The sequence below is a fragment of the Chiloscyllium plagiosum genome, unplaced genomic scaffold (genome assembly GCF_037043375.1).
Source record: "Chiloscyllium plagiosum isolate Xiang-an unplaced genomic scaffold, Cpla_swu_hap1 HiC_scaffold_8, whole genome shotgun sequence".
In the NCBI taxonomy this organism is placed as follows: domain Eukaryota; kingdom Metazoa; phylum Chordata; class Chondrichthyes; order Orectolobiformes; family Hemiscylliidae; genus Chiloscyllium; species Chiloscyllium plagiosum.
The window spans coordinates 60,734,058-60,754,685 of NW_028270146.1; the positions used below are offsets into that span (position 1 = coordinate 60,734,058).

At 38.3% G+C, this 20,628-nt stretch overlaps 1 protein-coding gene across 1 annotated transcript in view; it reads right to left on the bottom strand.

The window, feature by feature from the left end:
* Positions 1-6,633: 6,633 nt before the first annotated feature.
* Positions 6,634-20,628, bottom strand: part of LOC122553650 (potassium channel subfamily K member 16-like) — a 240,880-nt gene continuing 226,885 nt past the window's right edge. Inside the window, exon 5 of the mRNA XM_087989904.1 lies at positions 6,634-7,557. Within this exon, the coding sequence (XP_087846030.1) occupies positions 7,553-7,557 (5 nt within the window). The 3' untranslated portion in view covers positions 6,634-7,552. The remainder of the gene's footprint in view (positions 7,558-20,628) is intronic.

A 20,628-nucleotide genomic window follows, 5' to 3' on the forward strand; every position in this document is an offset into this window, starting at 1 on the left:
TTTATTATTGTGGAAGTCACTGCAGAAATAAAGCAATTACATGGATTCAATACCCCAGATGTAACTAAGGTCATTCCAAAGCTTCTGGGGTCTCAAATCTCAATGGATCCTTTCCTAATTTGATTTATTTGTATTTTTCAGTAGTTGCTTAAGTCTTTACACTCAAAAAAACTTCCTTTAGATAAAAACATCTCCAATGAACTCTATTAAAGTTGGACAAATTGATACTCCTGATGCCTCCAGAAGTAGATTACAGCAATTTGAAGCCCAAAAGAAATTTCCTGCTCTTCCAAGCATACAATGATCAGCATGCTGCATTTGCCAAATGAGAAAAGTACCAAGGTAGCCTGATGACTTTGCTATTTTTATTTTGTTGAGCAGAAGATGCCATCCCTAGATGAGCCTAGAGGTGGCTCACCGCTCCTTGGAGGCAGCAAGATCAAATGGCTCAGCTGTCAGTCAGACTTGTAGCAAGAATCCAACTGCAGAGGACATTAGGAAGAGGGAAAGCAGAAGCTGGCAGCAGCCCACAATTTTTAATGTGGAGCCGGGATGATCACTGGTCCCCATTGCATAATGCTGTATCAGAATCTCATGCAGCCATTTTATGCTATAAAATGGATGCAACACTAGCCAATTTTAAGACCAGTATTTCAGGTTGAGAAAACTATCTAAATCCTGTTAGCTCTCAGTTAAATTGAATTATTCTTCATAATGTTTACTCAGCTCACATTTTCTTTTAATAGACCAAGTAATGTAAATGTCCAGTTAGTCAATGAGGATCTGTGAGTGATTTGTTGAGAAAAATGTATATTTTTGGAATATAACTTGGGGATTAACGTTATTCAATAAAAATTAAACTATCCAGTGAGAAGCTAGTACAAAGTGTTATTACTCAATGGGGTGGCAACACTGGAAACTATTCCCATAATCTTCAGAAAAGTTAAAGGTTTTATAAAGAACACAAAGTTCCCTATAGTTTATCTAAGGTTCATACTGAAATTGATAGAAAGCACAGATCAGGTTCTTGTTCTGAACAGGAATGTCTTTTTTTTTACAAGTAATTAGACTTTACCTACAGGTTGTGAGAACCATTGTCACATAATGCTAACTAAAACTTTAATCCTCTTATAAGCCATCCCCTTATATACACACAGTCAAAGAGACAGGGTAAAAACGTGTTATGAACAGATGGGAAAGATTGGAAAGGTAGTACAGTAGCCTTTATTCTCAGGTTCTGTTGTTAAATTAATCCTTACTACTGAACAAAAAAAACTATTGATGCTGGAAATCAGAAATGAAAGCAGAAATTGCAGAAAAAGTCAGCAGGTCTGGTAGCATCTGAGGAGAGAAAGCAGAGTTAACATTTCGGGTCCAGTGAATCTTCTACAGTTCTGGAGAAGATTTTCACACAAACATGTTTTCTGTTTCCATTTGTTGAATCACTTGATTTTCTGGAAGTTTATGTAATCATAATGATGCTTGTACATTCCAGGGTCTGTTTCATGGTGCAAAAGTTCCAGGAAATAGTAGGGTAAACTTTTGGGACGTTTACATATCTCCAGTAATTCCTTTGTTTTTTGTGCAAATCGAATAGATATTTGAAATCAAGGTTTATGATTATCTTTGACATGTCCCAGTGATTATATTATTAGATTCTGAATATTTGAATATTTTTTTATTGCCAAAGGTTCTGTGAGTACTACCATCCTAAAGAATAAAGCTTAAAGCCAGAGTACATTATTTTTGAAACAATTCATGCTAATATGGTTGTTGTACTGAGAAAATGCTACACTGTCTGTGAAGTGTATTGGAGGTGCATGATTAAACCGCGGCACCAATGTGTTTCCCATGAATGGGAATAAAACACCTCATGATGCCTTTGAAGCAGGATGGGGGAGGTCCTCCCAGGGTGAAGGCCAATATTTATTCCTCTGCTGGCAAAATTAAAGCTGATTCTCCATCATTTATCTCATCTATTTATCAAATCCAGCTGTGAGCAAATTGGTTGTTACATTTATTACATACAATAGTAATTGCACTACAAAATATCTTGAATGGTCACAAAGAACCTACAAGGGTCCTTGTGTTGTGAGCGATGCTGCATAAACCCAAATTCTTTATTTTGTCATCCAGTGCCACTTATACTTTTATGTAATGATAATATGATTTTTGCCACGCTATTATAACATTTCTGTACCATTTTTTCAAATCACTAAGGACCAGTATGAATAAATGGCTCACTCTCCCCTACTCACTCACACCCTGAAGCAATTTGATAAGCTCGGGAGTCATAAAATCAGAAGCTAAAGCCATAACATCTGATGGCAGTACTTCTGGTGATATTCCAGGGTCAAAAGAATTCCTGGCATCTCCTAGACCTGGGCTATTTTTATTCATTTGTGGGATGTGGGCATCACTAGCTGGGACAACATTTATTGCCTTCTCCTTCTAGATGGAAGGTGCTATCTGAGGATGTTTGTGGAACTTTTGCAGTACATCCTTTAGGTGGTACACACTGCTGATACTGAGCATCAGTGATGGAGGGAGTGGATGCTTGTGGATGTGGTTCCAAAGTGGCTGCTTTGTCCTGATGGTGTCAAACTTCTTGAGTATTGTTCGAACTACACCAATTCAGGCAAATGGGGTGTACTCCATCACAAGCCTGAATTTTACGTTGTAGGTGGCGCACAATCTTTGGGAAGTCAAGAGGTGAGTTATTCACCACAGTATTCCTAGTCTCTGACCTGCTCTTGTAGCCACTGTGTTTATGTGCCCAATCCAGTTGTGTTTCTGGTCAATAGTATCCACAAGACTGTTGATAGTGGAGGATTCAGTGATGGTAACAACATTGAATATCAAGGGTCAGCAGTTAGATTGTCTCTTGTTGGTGATGGTCATTGCCTGGAATTTGTGTGGTGTGAATGTTACTTACCTCTTGTCAGCCCAAAGCTGGATATTGTCCTGGTATTGTTGCATTTGAACATGGACTGCTTCAGTACTTGAGGAGTCGCAAAAGCTGCTGAACATTGTGCAATCATTGACGGACATCCCTCCTTCTGATCTTATGATGGAGAGAAGGTTACTGCAGCTGAAGATGGATGGGCCTAAGTCACTACTCTGAGAAACTCCTGCAAAGAAGTCTTGGAGCTGAGATGACTGTCCTCCAACAAACACAACCTTCTTCCAATGTACCAGGTAGAACATGCACCAACCAACAGAGAGTTTGCCTCCAGATACGCATTGATTCCAGTTTTGCTCGGACTCATTGCTGCCACACGTAGTTCAATGCAGCTTTGCTATCAAGGGCTTTCAGTCTCACCTTATCTCTGGAATTCAGCTCTTTTGAACCAAGGCTGTAATGAGGTCAGGAGCAGAATGGGCCTGGTGGAACCCAAACTTGGGTGTCACTGAGCAGGTTATTCCTGAGCATTTGCTGGTTGACAGCTCTGTTGACGACACCTTCCATCACTTTACTGATGATCGAGATTATACTGACAGGGCAATAATTGGCTGGGTTGGATTTATCCTGCTTTTTGTGTCTACACCATACCTGGAGAATTTTCCACATTGTCAAATATATGTCATTGTTGTCATTCTGGAAGAGCTTGATTAGGAGAGCAGCACGTTCTGAACCACATGTCTTCAGTACTAGTGTTCAGGGCCCACAGTTTTTGCAGTATCCAGTGCTTCCAACCTTTTCTTGATTTCACATGGAATGAAGTGAGTTGGCTGAAGGCTAGTAACTGTGATACTGGGGACCACTGGAAGAGGCTGAGATAGGTCATGGACTCAGCACTCTTGGCTGAAGATTGCTGCGAATGCTTCAATCTTATGTTTTGCACGGATGTGCTGGGCTCTTCTGTCATTGAGGATGGGGATATTTGTAGAACCTCCTTCAGCAAAGAGTTGTCTAATTGACTGATTAATTAATTAATTAATTAATTAATTAGAAGCTTCCTTCTACATGGGGCATAATGCTCCCTTTGAGCTAAGAACCTCCTAATAGCTGTATTTGGTCATTGCCTCCATGTGAAATTACAGCCCTTTCACTGATTTATTTACTAATTAATTTTTATCACAGACATTGACAATGGCATAAGTAATGGGAATGCATTCTTGGAATTTGCTGGATTTTCAAGAGTATGGTAAATACACATCTCTACAAATCTGATTCAGAGAAAGTGTCCCTGATAGCACAGATCAGGTCCCTGTACTGAACAGGAATCTCTGTGTTATTTTAGTGGAGCTGGTGTGAACTGGAGTTTGACTCTCCATCACCAGCAAGAGAGTTTGGTGATGGAGTTTGACTCTCCATCACCAGCACTTTACCATGACCACTTCATAGATATTCCCATGCTCTATGACACTGTACCCTCGTTACTCATTTTGCATGCCCTTTCATAACTTTCATATCAACATCTACTGCTCCACATGCCCCTGTGTTAATTCAGTGAAAACTCACACTAACCCATGTCTTTCACACTAATCACCCCAGAATTGCATTTCTGGTGACATTTTGCCAAAACCGGAGGCCCAGTCCATCTGTATGAAAATTCAGGACATAATTTATAGTTCCAGATTAAGTGCCTACTTTTAAACATTTAAAGTTATCTGTACAGCATAGTTTAATTAAGTGTTTAATTTATCTCATGTTATTTGTGATGGATTATTTTTTTGGCAGCTGGATCTTTTTTAAACTTAGCTTCTACTTAAATATACTGCAGCGCATGAAATGTCAAACTCAGCTTGAAATCACAGTTCAGGAACAATGCATTTTGTCTGTTACTATTTATATCACAGTGGCAGCAGTGTGTACCATCTACAACATACACTGCAGTGACCCACTAAGTCTCCTTCAACAGTACCTTCCAAACTCATGACCTTTAACGTCTTGAATGACAAGAGCAACAGATGTCTGGGAGCAGCACCACCTACAAGTTACTTTCCAAATCACACACTGTCCTGTCTTGCAACCAAATTGCTGTTCCTGGGTGAAAGTCCTGGAATTTTCTTCCTAACAGTATCGTGGATATACCTAAATCAAATGGACTGCAATGGTTCAAGAAGATAGTTCACCAATTCCTTCTCCAGGGTAATTAGGGAATGGCAATAACTGCTGACCAAGCCAGTAAAAATCACCCATAAATAAAACAAAATCCACATGAACTATAAATGAACAAAATTTAATGGATTATTACTTCAATGGCAATTATATATTTAGGGCTGCAAACCAAGCCAGTAACATTTAGCTTGGGGGACATATATCCCACTATATACCAACTTGCACACCTTGATTCTTGGTTTTGAGTAGGGACATGTCAATAATAGAAAAAAATCAAAGAGTTATCTTTTAGCTCCCACAGTTGCAGTCTCATTTATTAGAGGGGAGAAAACCATGCTTGATATCAAATAGATACCAACTCTTGACACCAAATTGCATGTGTTGTGGTATTTGGGCCTCTACCTCCCTGAAGATGCAACTATGATCATTAAAAGACATTCTAATCAGGTATCTTACAAATTTTGCTATAAATTCAATATGGAAGGAAGGAAACATATAACTATCCATTTAGGGTGTTCAAAACAAATATTGCTTTTGCAGGAAATTCACAGTTATTGTTAATGTGATAATAGCAACAAACACCTGCTTTTAGGTAGCATCTTTAACATGATAATATGACATCCCAAGGTGTTTCACAGGATTAAATAAAGTTTCACACCAATTTACATAACGAGATATTAGGTGGCAAAAGAAAATAGTGGTCAGCTATGTGTTGCACAATTCAGGGTTGCAGGAAAAAGCCAGGCATTGGCTTACCTTGGGAGGAGCAGAAGGAACTAAGAAGAGCCAAGGGATCATTGTGTTGGCACGGGTTGACACTTTGAGCTCGTGGACAATGAGATGGCAATCCTTGGTGGAGTTTTCCAGTAGCTGGGTGTCTTCACCAATAAATAAACCAGTCCTTGGGCTGTCTCCCCAAGGACTGTCATGTCAAGAATTACAAACTGGAGCATTTAAACTGGAAATACAACTTGAATGGAACAGGAACAGAATACATACCAGTTGCCAAGATCAACAAGGTATACAAAAATGGACATTCTAACCATTGGACATGAATTGTAAATTTAGACTTCTTACTATAAAACTACATTTGTGTCCAACAATGAAATTTGCTCACAATTATAGCACCTCCTTTCTTCCTTACTCTTTCAGCTGGTTGACTATTTTCAAATCAATGTTTAGATTAGAGTGGTGCTGGAAAAGCACAGCAGTTCAGGCAGCATCCGAGGAGCAGTAAATCGACGTTTCGGGCAAAAGCCCTGATGACGGGCTTTTGCCCGAAACGTCGATTTTACTGCTCCTCGGATGCTGCCTGAACTGCTGTGCTTTTCCAGCACCACTCTAATCTAAACTCTGGTTTCCACCATCTGCAGTCATTGTTTTTACCTACTTTCAAATCAATCACCATTCTTTTTTTATTTGGTAGGATTGATTACCTATTGCCAACTCTCCTCATTTATGAGCAGTCACTGTAAAATGATCCACCCCTTGTCTTCAGTGGTCACTAGCTTGAGTTAAAATTGGATCCACTGCTTCTGAAGTCATTCTGTGTGCAAGAATAACACTGACAGGATTCCATGTATGGATGAACTTACGGTATTGTACAATGGAATTATAATGAAGTCAGAAAAATCAAACAGGCTTATGTAAATTCCTTTTCTATTTTTGCGCCAGAATTTTCCGTGGTCTTACGTTAAACATATTAAAATATTTTTAATGTAGGGATTTTGAAACAGTATTAAATTGTATGTTGAAATATTGTGAATCAGTACATCTATTATATGTAACTGATACCCTCTTTATCATAACTTCCGTGCAAAATTTCAGGCTGTGTCTAGTCTTGTAAATATTGCCAATCAAATCCTTTATGAAGAAAACTTGAGTATTTCCAGTGCCTCATAGTGGCATGACTTCAGAGGTTGTCATTGCTAATTAATACTTTAGATTACACCTAAATCGACAGTAAAAGAGGATGAGAGGTTAGGAAATACTTGTGGAAAAATAAACTTTAAAAATCTTTAGCTAGTTATTTTTACATTCAAACTTTTCCAACATCAAATTATGGTTTCAGTGGCTTTTCTTTTATAAACTGTAATTAAATAATGTAATTAAGATTACAGAGCTATGGAAAATAATAACAGATATAGCATAGACTTGTGTGGAAAATTGCCCTTCATGTTAACATACCCATGTTTTAGAAAGGCAGGCTCTTTGTTTATGCTGTTGCCAGAACTTTCTTCATTTGTACGCTGGCTACTGCACCAGCTTATGGCTTCATTGATGTGGTTTCTTGTCGTGCACTTTGGTAACGAATCACTTGTTTGAAAGAAGTCTCGAAACAAGAAAATATGAATAGAAATCCGCCGTTGATTCTTAATCTGGATGTGCGTGAAAATAGTTTTGCCTATGATTATGGAAGATCATTCGTCACAAAGATCCAACACAAATAATTAAGGATCTTTCTTACTTTCTTGATTAAAATCCAGATCAACCTGTAAATTGACAAAAAACCTGGAGGTTAATAAAACAGCCAGTTTTAGTTTGGGATCAGTACATGACATGTCAATGATTTCACCTGTCTGATATATGTCTTTGTTGTGCTCCCAATAATCCTGTGTTTGTTATGCAATTGAATTGTTAACAAAGGTATCATAAGTTCAAAAGCAGTTGTATCATAGCTCTAGCATTTCCATTTGAACATGAGCTGCACTGGTGACTTCAGAGCAAGAGCTGGCAATCTCTTTACTGTCCCTTGTCAACATCACAGCATAAACATTTCACATTTTAGAGGGAACTAAGATTAAAAATATTTCTTTCATTGAACAATGATACCTTGCAATTGAAATACTTAAATTGTTGACAGGCAGCCGGAGTTAATTTACAAGAAGGCTGCTTCACAAAAAAACCATCAATTAAATGTGAGTAACTTTTATATATTTCTATTTTCAGGAGTGCAATTGTCACAAGATGGCATGAGGAAGACTGGCCTACTTGTTGCTCAAAGGAGTTCTCTTTCAGTTGGTTTGCCTGGTCATTCACTAAAAATATCATGACAATTTGCAGTAATTTGGAGTCGTTCTCATGCACATGCTAAATATTCCTTCAAATAAGCAGCTATTTCATTGATGCTGCTGCAGATAGGGCCTGGACTGCAAGGAGCCAGTATGTTGATGAGAAAAACTGCAACCCCAGTCAGTTAGAAAGGGATAATGAAGGGTTAGTGACCTTCACTTTATAGACTGGGAAGATGATTCTGTTTGTGCACAACCAGTTTGAACCGATGCCCTTGATGTACTGTGGTGACATAAATTCAGTTGCTCACTTAAAATGGAACCTTTACACAGTATTAGGTAGTCAGCTGGGAAGAATTAGTGAATTTTCCTTTTTCAACTTAGCTATTTTTGTAATTTTGAAACATGTGCTTTATTGCCAATTAAATCTAAGACAAACAGTTTACTATAATGTTTCAGGTAGAAAACTGAACACTGAAATGTTTTTAACCTAATATTGCTTCTTCTGCTCCATCTGACTAAACTCGCAGCCATATTAGGTTGATTTTGAATATATAATTAGAGTTTATGTTCAAGATTTTTAAATTGTATTTCTGAGTTTAAGGGTGTATTTATGTTGCAAGTATTGTGACAAAGTGGCTAAAATTACAGCTTATGGAAACAAATCTCAATTGAATCGAGTTGGAGAAGCTGAAGTGTATTGGGTGTGTAAACACTGTGGCTTATTCTCTCCTGCCAACCTTCAATCCCTCTTTGAAGTGACTGGAAACTTTTGTTTCCTGGAACTTCAGTGAAGAAAAGTGGGTGGAAATCCATTAGACAAGGTTCCTCCTACTTTTTGATGCCATGGAATTTCTGGAACTTTTCCAAGTATTTGGAATGGGACCTGTGCTACAAGAGTCACAGACCTGACAATGTGATACCAATGATAGGAGGAGAGATTTTCAGTTTGGCCTCAGTTTCCTTCTTTAAGAACAGGCTACTTATGTCCCAAGAAACAAAAGATAGGCTTTGTTTCTTGACCCAAAGATTGGAATATCTGAGAACCACAATGCAATGTGGATCTCAAAAGTAAAATTAAAAATCTTTTATGAAGTATGAGTGTTGCTACCTTAGTGAAAATATCTTGTTCATCCCTCATTGCCCTTGGAAAAGCCACTGAAGTGCTACAGTCCATCTGGTGCAAGTACATATACAATGCTGTTAGAAACTAAGCTCCAAGGTTTTGATCAACTGAAAGAATGGCAAAACAGTTTCAAGATAGAATGGTACATGACTTGGAAGGGAACTTGCAGATTGTGGTGTTCCCTTGCTTCTGTTGGCTTTTTTTTGATGGCAGATGCCATGGGTTTGAAAGGTGCTATCGAAGGAAGCATAATAAGTTGCTACAATGCATCTATTCCCTTAGTACACTGTTGCCTCCTTGCGTCATTGCTGGAGGAAGTCAACGTTTAAGTTGGTGGAATGGCTGCCAATCTACTGGACTTGTGAGCACGGCTGGAACCCCATTCATTCAGGAAAGTGGAGAGAATCCTATTACATCCCTGATTTATGTCCTGTAGATGGATTACAATTGTAGCCAATATACAACTTTAATTTTAATTTAATACCCGAGAGATAGTCATGAACAAAAAACGGTTTTAAAAAGTGGAGCGATTATCCACAACATGCCATGGACCTAGCACATGTGCAGATGGGGCCATGATAACAGTGTGCCATGAAGAGTCACAGAAATGTCTGTGCTTGTGCCACTGATGTCATTGTGTTCAATGCTTGGTGAGGACATAAACACATGTAGAGATGACCCACACTGAGGCTGCACATGCGTAAAGAGCCTGGGAGGCTAAGGGTTAGGGGAAGGTGGAGTAGGTCTCTGCTGCCCAAGGAGGTGCCAGAACATTGTGCGTGGGGCTAGGGCTGCTGCTACACACCATAGGCTTGAACAAGGAAGTGAAGGGGACGAAGCAAGTGGGGGAACAGGCTTAGAAGCAGCCCCAGACTCAGTTCTAGGAAGAACAAGGCGCGAGCTGAGTCTGGTGAAGGAGTAATGGAAAGAAGACACCACCTGAAGGGGGAAGAGGAACTCTAAATGTCCGCACCACTTGTTCCATGTAAAATATTAAAGTAAAAACACTGGTTTCTGGTAAGAGAGGAGCCTCTTGTGTTGTTATGTACATTCTGACTATTTTAACTCTCAAAGTGAAGCGAAGGAATATATTGTTGTAAATCTGAATTCATATGCAGACCAGTTAAGGATGCCATATTGCCTTCTCTAAAGTAAATTTCAACTTCAATTCCAGATTAATTAACTAAATTTAGATTTCTATCAGCTGTTGAACTGAGAAATGAATATGTATCCCTAAAGTCTTAGACTGGGCCTCTATTGACATTACCACTATGCCATATACTCCTAACAGTTTTCACATTCCTTCAACAGGGACCTCTTAATCCCTTTAACTCTTATTTCATGATGTGATGGCCAGGTCTACAGGCATTGATTTTGCCTCTGATTGATTAGCATCAGTTCTCCAAAAGATAGGGCTGAACCAAGGGTGCACCAGAGTACATTAATTACCTGGCCCCCTACTTTTGGGTATTTGTGATCTAAATTTACTTTACTTTATTTGACCTGGAGTAACAGGGGAGGCATTTGATTAAAGTTTTAGCCAGTTTGTGTGAAGGCTGCATATGCATATGACCATACATGTTGGAGCTCTGTTTAAGGTAGGCTAATTAGAGTATGAGATAGGCAGTATACACAGATACTGGAAAGCGATGGTGCCCCTACTGCCCTCGTTTTAGTACATCTGAAAATATCCATTTACTTTTAGATGTAAATTTCTGAAAGAAATTTTTGTTGTCATCTCTATATTCCTAGCCGCAGATTAACAATATATAATAATATGCAGAAGTTTTTTGCCGCAGGGAATTGACAAACTTGAAGTATTTTCTTCCAGAAGCAATGCTTGAGTACACGAATAGGTGCTTTAATGGCACTTGAATAAAAATGGATTACAGTAGACAGACTCACTGCATCATTACTTACTGCGTAGTTGCTGAAGTTCAACAAGTTGCCACACACATTCACAGCACAACTAGATCAAACCAGTTTTCAAACATAATAGCCTCAATCTTCAGTGAGTAACATGAATTGATTTATTCTGGGATTAAAGCAATAATCATTGGTGGTTAGGTTAATATTGAGGTTGTAGCAATTTTAAAGAAAGTCTTTGACGCAAAATTTATTGGGTATGGATTGTAAACATCATTACACTATTTATATACATAGGCTATAATATATTTGTGAAAAGCAAAGTGCTTTGGCAACTTACACACTACTAAGTTTGAAAGAAAGTGAGTTGGTGGGAATGTGAGAGAGAGAGAGACCACTGCATGGGAATGCAAATGGTCTTCAGCGCCATGATGTCTGCTAGTTTCTGAAATTGAGGCATTTCCACACTCAGCAGCACTTACATCATTTTAGATTTCAAAGGCACTTTACATTAGAGGAGAGAAGCTGATGATAAATGAATGCCTCTTCTACTTAAATGCACACATTAGTGTAAACAACCCAATGTTCAGGGAATTAGCAACATTGTAAATGCATGGTGGCGTGCATCTATGAATCTTCCATCAGGCTAAGGCTGTCTGATCCTACAAAGTAAACACTGAGCTATTTCTGTGAAGTTTCCCTTCTGGGTGTCTAAGCAGTGCAGCCCAACCTGGCTCTGTGAAACATGGGAAAAGCATTGAACAGCAGCTGTTCCTGCTAACTATGAAAATATCTTTGGAGGTCGATCCATTTGTGATATTAGCCTGTAAAGTTTGCGTTATATTGCACATTGGGCAAATTCTTCCTTATGCTATCTTCAACTTGGGTGTATTTAATCATCTGAACACAGGGTTTGGAGGAAAATCTGCTGAGGAGATCACATACTCTTAAATTTATCAATTTCAATTGACTTTTAGAAACACTGAATTACTCTGAGTGCATGCTACAGTTTGGCTTTCGCTCTGTTCCATAATCTGAAATACAACCTAGCTGCTGCCTGATCCAGTCACTTAGTCTCTGAAGGCTGGGATGTATTATCTATGTCCTATTCCCTTTTAGATACAATGGGTAATTGAGCAAGAGGAGTAATATACATCAATGTTGTGAGGAAAACAGGACAAATACACGCTGATAGAGTAGTTATCTGAAGTGGGCTGAAATGGACCCATTTCCACTAATACTATTTGATGGTTTACAGAGTAAGTATTATAGTTACACCCTTCCTTTCCAAGATTTTTGTCCAGAAATGTGACTGTTAACCCCTCAACCACGGGAGATTTTTGTTTCATGTTTACACTACAACTGTCACAGCTGGTTTGTATAATTCCAGTAGAGGACCTCTTACCAGTGAGAAACAGAGTCAACTGTTTGTATAAATATCCTTCACAACTCCAGGATTATTTCTTGGAAGTTTAACCAATGCTAATGCTAACACTGAACTCACAAAGTGTAAATGTAACTTCTGAGAGAGGGGTTCTGTAGTGCCTGTAAGTATCATAAATGATTTGAAATTTTATCCAGATCTGAAAAGTTGAGGTTGACTGGCTGGAACTTGAAGTAGTAGCTGAAGTCGAAATGTACCAAAAAGTAAGACATTCTTTATGTGGCAAAAAAACCCCACAGCACAGTCAGTCCATTTAAGCTGATTCTACACTGCCGCTTGCTTGGGCTCAGTTCTGGGAGTCAGATTCTAGGAGTCAGATTAGGAAATTTAGTTGGGTAAATTTCAGTACTGAGGTTCAGTACTGAGGTCCTGCTCTGCAGGAGGAAATAATTCCAGAGTGTATTGCATTTGAGACACCCAGGACAACTGCTGTTAATTGTTACTCAGTGAGATCTGCTCAAAATGCCCAAATGTAGATAGCAGATCACAAAAGACTTAGTTGTTTTTAATAAGTTGGTTGTTTGTCCCAGTGTCAGGTCTGCCTCACCCATCTTTCTAAATACATTCACTCTAACTTGGATAATCCATCCACAGGAGTTTGCTGTTCTCTTGAACTTTGCCCAAATGGTCATTCTTCAAATGTGTGCCATGTTGTTTTGGCTAGGTATTCAATGAGAGATGGCACAATAGGCAGGCACTGGTGCTAAGCACAACCCATTCAACAAACAATCTTAAATATAACTTGGCAGCAGTTATCAAGTGTCATTGTTTTTAGACCTCGACCACTGCTCTCCTGCTCCAGCCTCCCTCATTTCATTTGACCACCGCTGCCGATTCTAATGCAACTGTAATGATTCAGCATAATGACCCCAAGATGATCTGTGTGACTAGTAGCACATTTTGTACATTGAGCAGTGATAGGAAGAGATTTCGGATGTTGTGAAAGTTTTTACAATATATAGCTAGTTTCCAGCGACTTGTTTACATGAAGAAATTGACCATCTTTTGCCAAAAAAAGTATAAGCTGGTAGCAAATTCCAGTCAAATTCTGTTTATTGTGAAAGGGCCACTCTGACTTGGAATTGAATTTACTTTTTTTTGTTTATGGAACGAATGCAGTAGTCTGTGTAAGAATTTTACTTCAAATGGAAAGCTCAGCACAAAAGCCCACTCTTTCTCTTCAATTAACCAAATAAGGCTGTTTGGTCACAAGGCGATACTTCCATGTTGTAATCTCGAATATATCACATATTTAGTTTATAATGTGAGTTTTGCTTCCACAGCCTCAAGTCCCTTTTTCACACCAGCAAGTTTGAAAAAAGTAACACGATATATGTAGAAAAAAAATTAAAGATCACAGTTACATTACAGAGCTCACTCTGTTTCACAAAGAGTCCTTTTGTACTATGCCAATGTCGTCATTCAGCCAGCACTTATACCAGAGATAAATGTTCTTGGGTTTGTGAGTACATGAAGACTCAGAAGTAGTAATTCATCTTGGGTGGTAAGGCAGAATGGTTTTGCATCAGTCACCCTTTGTACACCAGCCTGATATTCAGCTATTGGAACAACAAGGATAGACGAAAAGAATGATAATACAACATTTGAGGGTATGGGGGTGAATTTGGAAAGTTAATGTCATGAATGACTATAATGAAATTTTAACTAGGGCATGAATAAGAGACCAGTGGAAAGAATGTCAGGCTTGTCCCAATTCCTCAATGTAATTTACCTGGGCCATATATTAGTTACCATAATCTTGCTCTTTCATGTGGACACCAATGACATGAGGTTGGTTGGGTGGGCCTGCAGCAGGAGACCTAAGGGAACTGTCCTTAGCACTCAGGCAAGATTTGGAAGGTGGTCAAGAGAAAGAAGAGAAACTTGAAGAAGCCGTGTCCCAGTGTTTCCTCGTGGAACCTGAAGAAACCACATGGAAACTTAAATATTTCAAATGAACTAAATTTGTTTTCCATGTTTTGAGTTGACTTTGTCAAGGCACCTTGTTTCCGTGGTGCATGATGGGAGCCTTGTGTCACAATGCAAGTGTTGATGTTTGCTTGCCTGGGGCAACATTGTCACATGATGCCTGAAAGATGTCTGTTTAAAATGGCACCGCAGCTAGGTCAAATGCAAATCAGATTGTCACATCGCTAAAAATTTAAACCTTAATACACTTTCTCTTTGGTTAAGGGTGTGACAGGGGAAGGCATTGGATAAGATTATGCTATTTTTGTAAAATCCTTAAAAATCACTCAGACTTTCATTTTGTAATTGGTTCAGATTTTATGAATTAATGAAACATCCTGCCTTCCCCCATTCCCAAGGAACATTGTTAATAGTTTTGTACAACTGCAAGCTGTTATCACAATCTTGCTGTTTTTCTTCCCTTCCCAAAGGGCACCAGATGGATGTCAAATAAATGAAAGAATGCACACTCGCACCCATCAAACAGAAAGAAAAATCAACTCAGGTTTGGTCAGCATTTCTCAAGTATATGTCTAGCCCATGAGCTGCAGAAAAATTCCTTACTATTACAGAAGACGTGAAAATTAAACTAACCATGTAATAAGATTACACTGCACACCGGGTGTCCTTGCAATACCTTACTGCTACTACAATTTTATTGGCCACTAGGGGAATTACTTACTCTGCACCTCGCCACGAGACACAGAACTGCACTGTTCTAAAGATTTTGATATAATCCTGTCTGACAGAAATAGCATTTATGTTTCACTCTGTGTATGGAGCATGGCTACTTTGTTTGAATGTTGTGTCTACCATTTTTCCTTTCAATTGTAAAATTAAAATGGTGCAAATGTAGGCAAATGCATTAGTGTTGTAGTTGCTGGCTAAAAACCATCAATTCTCTTTTTGCCTCATGCACTCATTTGCATTCAGCTGTTTAGTTCACACTTGTACTGCATCTTGTTAGGAATGCTGTCACTATATTTAAACAGATGCCCGAACATACAGCAATGGAGCTCATTCTCTGAATTATTTGCAGCAATCGACCATTTTGCAGTGAGATATCATCTGGCGTGATGAATTGCTGCAGCAATACTCAAAGATTGTGCTTATATGTATTTGTTTCTTTGATCCTGAAAAATATCTTTCATACTATGCCACATTCTTCAGGTTATGCTGTTCCATCTAAACAGGTTAATACAAAAATAAAAGGGATTAATTTATTTGCAGTTTTTACCAACATTCTCTTCTGACACAACCAATCTCCTTTCTCTGATATCTGTATGGAATTAAGAGCAAAATTGACTGGACACACCACCCCCCGCCCCCCCTGCCATTCCCATCTCCCCACCATTTTGTTTGGCAACATTTAAAACCAGCATATTTTTAATTCAAAACCTAATTTAGTTAAAGCAGTGTATTACCATGGCATTTTTTAAATCAAACAAATATGTATACTCATAAAAAGGTAATGAAGCCAGCAATTTAATTAGCTATTGATTATTTGCAATCTATTCGTTTACATTTAACAAAGATGAAATCATGTAAGGGGCACAGCATCTGTTATAGTACTGATCTAGTACAAGTGCAGGAAGCTGCAGCAGATTTTAAGCAAAGATTTTGTATTCCAGGCAACTGCAATGGAAATAGTGTTCCTGAGCCATAAAATGATTAACAATAGCCCTGATTCTCCAAATTATTATAACTTTCTGTTTAAATAGGAGTCTTAGAATAGCAAGTGAAGCCAAAGGTATCTTACATTTTACTCTACTTCAGCAACATTTTGTGTTAGCTGTGGCTTAGAAAGTACCATTCTCAAATGTGTCAGAACACTACGAGTTAAAGTCTGAGTCTAGAAACCTGAACTGGTAATCTGTAACTTCAGTAAAGTACAAAGGATATGCTGCATTGTTGAGATGTCCTCTTAGGTGGTTGTAAAAGATCCCCTGGCATTACTTGAAGAAGAACAACAGAGATCTCTTGATCTCCAGGTCAACCTTTACTCCTAAGCGAACACCTAAAACAGAAGATATAGTGTTGTATTTAATTGCTGCTTATGGGTGCCTGCTGTACGCACATTGACTTACATGTTTCTTAGATTATAATAATGCTTACACCTCTGGGACATGCAGAGTTTTGCAAAATATATGAATGCAAGCCTATGTTTAATTTCATAAGTCCCACGCAGATCCTGCTTTGGGACCACCTTTGAAGAATTCTGAGTGCCATCAAAACTAGTACAGATTTAGAAGGCCCATAGTGCTGAGTTCAGTGATTGCAGCCACTAGGGAGACTGGTGTTACAATTGGGCTCAATGGCTCTGAACTGTTAGGAGGGTGAGGGATGAAGGTAATGAACCCCAGATGAATCAAAATGAATAGGTTTTGTTTTTGTCATTTTCTAAGAGATTTTAAGAGATTTTCAGGCAGGTCTCTGCAGTATGTATTTAATATAAAGCCTCCACTTACAGTAAACTTGTGTTGCTTGTTTGGGAAGAAAGATTAATATCAAATAGTTCTTGTCCTGATTTATAGTATGAAAGAACAAAATATAATAACTGATTTCATTTAAAAAAGTTCTGTTGTTACTTTGCCTTCACCTTTGTTGATTCAAGTTAATGTAAACTAGTCAGTGTGAATTCTCAAAATACTTTGACTGGATTAAAGGCACTTGACAACTAACCATTACAAAGTAGGATATTTTCAGAATCACCAAAATAATTGTAGGATTCATATCATACTTCAAGATTTGATTACTTTTGGTAACTATTCCAGTAAAATGTCACACACTGAATCATTTTGTTTTTAAAAAAATACTATTGGTTACAAGAGCTCTCTAAGATTAATAAGTTCTAAACAAAGGCAAGGAAGATAGTGCAATGACTTTTATTTTTTCTATGTTAAGAATGAATCTGATGTCATAAAGTACATATATTGCATTGCAGATGAACCTTCATTTAAAGGTTAATTGGCTGTGCACCTTTAGTTGCTCACTACAGTGTAACTAGATTTCATTTATCCTGAGTATGGTGTTTTTAAGCCAAAGGCAGTCATAAGACCTGAAATGATTGGATACACTTATTCAAAATTAATATGAAAAACTATTTCATTCATAGTGTTCGCTTGTTGAACAATGACCTTTTGCAAAGGTTTGCAAATAGTGAACCCCTGCTTTGAAATAGATGTCCCTGATTACACCGCAGCCACCTAACCTCTCAAGGGATCCGTGTCTCCTGCCCGTGTAATATTAAACAGCTTTAGCTGCAGGCAAATGTCAAATTCCATTCTCATTCTGAGGCCCTTTAAAGAAACAGTATCCCCTTTATGTTAGTTTATGCAAGCCATATTTCAAAAATTGTAAAAATAAACCACATGCTATGTACCTATCAATATTCCACTACCTTCAGATAACAAAGATTTAATTGATCAAAACAAAATAATGCATTTTTAAAATTAAAAAAGTGTTTGTTTTAAATTGATGCATATTAATGAAGAAAAACAAACTATTGCTATAACATTATTAATTGAAAGAGGTGTTGTTTCAAATATGTTAAGAAAAAGGCACAATATCTTTAAGTATGAGAAGCTTCTGGAAAATGAATAGCAGTACAAATAACAAGTTTTATTAGAAGAGTGTTTCTATTATATTCAATTTGATCCTCAGAAGTACTTATGCTAGACTAACTTGTTTTGGGTATGAGTTGTGTGTACATTTGTAACTATTATATTTTGATTAGAAGGCCTATTAAGGAGATGTCATAAGATTATCATACTAGCGTTTAGCAAACTACTGATTTGCTTGTACAAGAAAAATATGAAAAAATATCTCCATCTTTCATTTTTACTTTTTTAAAAATTGTATCATGAGAAATGGATGTCAGTGGCAAGGACAGCATTTGCTGCCCATCATCAATTGCCCACGAACTGAAAGGCTTGCTCAGTCATTTTGGAGAGCTTTGAAGAGTCAGATACAATTCTGTGATTTTGGAACCACATATAGGCCAGAGGAACTAAGAATGGCAGATTTCCTTCCCTGAAGGACAATGGTGAATTTTTTAATGAAAGTTGACTGTTGCTAGTTTATCATTACAAAGCTTTCAATTCTAGATTTATTGATTAATTGAATTTAAATTTCATTAGCTGCTGTGGTAGGATTTGAACCTATATCAGTAGAAACTTAACTTGGACCTTTGGATTACTAGCTCAGTGACTGTACTATTACACCATCACTTCCCCTTTAGCATCAAAAATACCTATTTTCACAAAAATGAAGTAAAGTTAGCAGTATCCACCAACGTCTACAGGAATGTGAAAAGAGATTCTTAACTTTCTCTGCAAACTGGAAACAGGGCAGTCAGGAATTAAAATCAACACTGGGGAGAACCCACTCATTTATCTTTCTCCACCACATTACTGCAGACCCCCCAATAATAAATGTCAAATTATTTTTTGGGACTAGAGAAGGAGGAAAACCCGCTCTAGGCTTCACAACAATAGAGTGATTGCTGCTGCATCTACCTGATTATACTCCCTCCTACACCTTCTTTGCGAGCTCATTACCAGGTACTCATTTGGTATAAGTTAATTCACGAGATAGAGAGCAATGTGTTAGAACCAATTGCATTGCTGAAACTGTCAGACTCTCAATGGAGCAAACATGGGATGAATCCTATAATGGTTAAGATTAGATTAGATTAGATTACTTACAGTGTGGGAACAGGCCCTTCGACCCAACAAGTCCACACCGACCCGCAACCCACCCAGACTCATTCCCCTACACTTACCCCTTCACCTAACACTATGGGCAATTTAGCATGGCCAGTTCACCTAACCTGCACATTTTTGGATTGTGGGAGGAAACTGGAGCACCCGGAGGAAACCTACGCAGACACGGGGAGAACGTGCAAACTCCACATAGTCAGTCGCCTGAGACGGGAATTGAACCCAGGTCTCTGACACTGTCAGGCAGCAGTGCTAACCACTGTGCCACCATGCTGCCCATATGTTAACTTTGACATATTATCACCCAACCAGGGAATTGGAAGTTATCTGAATGCTATTAGCATATTTTGTGCAGGCTCCAGATAATGTAACATTATATGTATAGTGAGAATATGAGGTTTTCAATTATTGATAAAACCACCATCTCCATCCCCCCCCTCTCCAACCACCTCCCACTATAGGAAACTTGCAGGAGTCACAAAGGTTTGTGCCCTTCCTTGTCGCTGTCCTGAGCACATTTAATCATCTTGGGGTTCCATTACCTAATCGACCTTTGAATATTAGAAGTCATGGCCCTCGCATCCAACTGAAATAGATTTAAAAGAAACTTCAATGAGTTTAAGGTATGGCAGCACAATTAAATAATCAACTTGCCACAGTTATTATCCAAATGAAGTAATATGACCTGCAGCTTGTTATTTTCAGCACATTATATTTATTGCAGTCATAAATGCAAATCCCTGCAACATGCAATTAATAAGGTTGTGCTTGTCTTTAATACTTGGACCTAGGAATCCCAGAATTCAGAAGTGTTACAGCACAAATGGCTGATAGTTGGCTATCTAATGAGCATTATAATTTAGTCTCACTCTCTTGTCTTTTCCCCATACTTTTGCATAATGTTTCATCTAATGCTTTCTTTAGTACTTCAGTTGAACCCACATTCATCACATTTCCAGAAGTTCATTCGGGACCGGAAACACTCACTGTTCTTTCTCACATTACATTTGCTATGTTTGCAAATCACTTTCCATCTGTGTCCTCTCATCTTGATGCCTTCATGAACAGGAACTGTGCTCCCCTATCAACTCTAGGTAGCCTCCTCATGATTTTGAAAACTTCTATCAGATCTTCTCCCAGCCTACTTTCCTCCAAGGAGAATGGTTCCAACTTCTCCAATCCATCTTCAAAATAAAGTTTCTCATCGGCAGAACCATTTTTGTGAATTTCTTCTGCGCTCACTCCAATGAGTTTCTATCCTTCCCATAGTGTGGCACCTAAGACTGTACACAATACTCCAGGTGAGGTTGAACAAAACATACAAGGTCAGCAAAACCTCCCTAGCTCTTGTACTGTATGTATTTATTAATGAAGTCCAGGATATTCTACTCCTTATTAGCTGCTCTCTCCAGCCACCTTCAGTGATT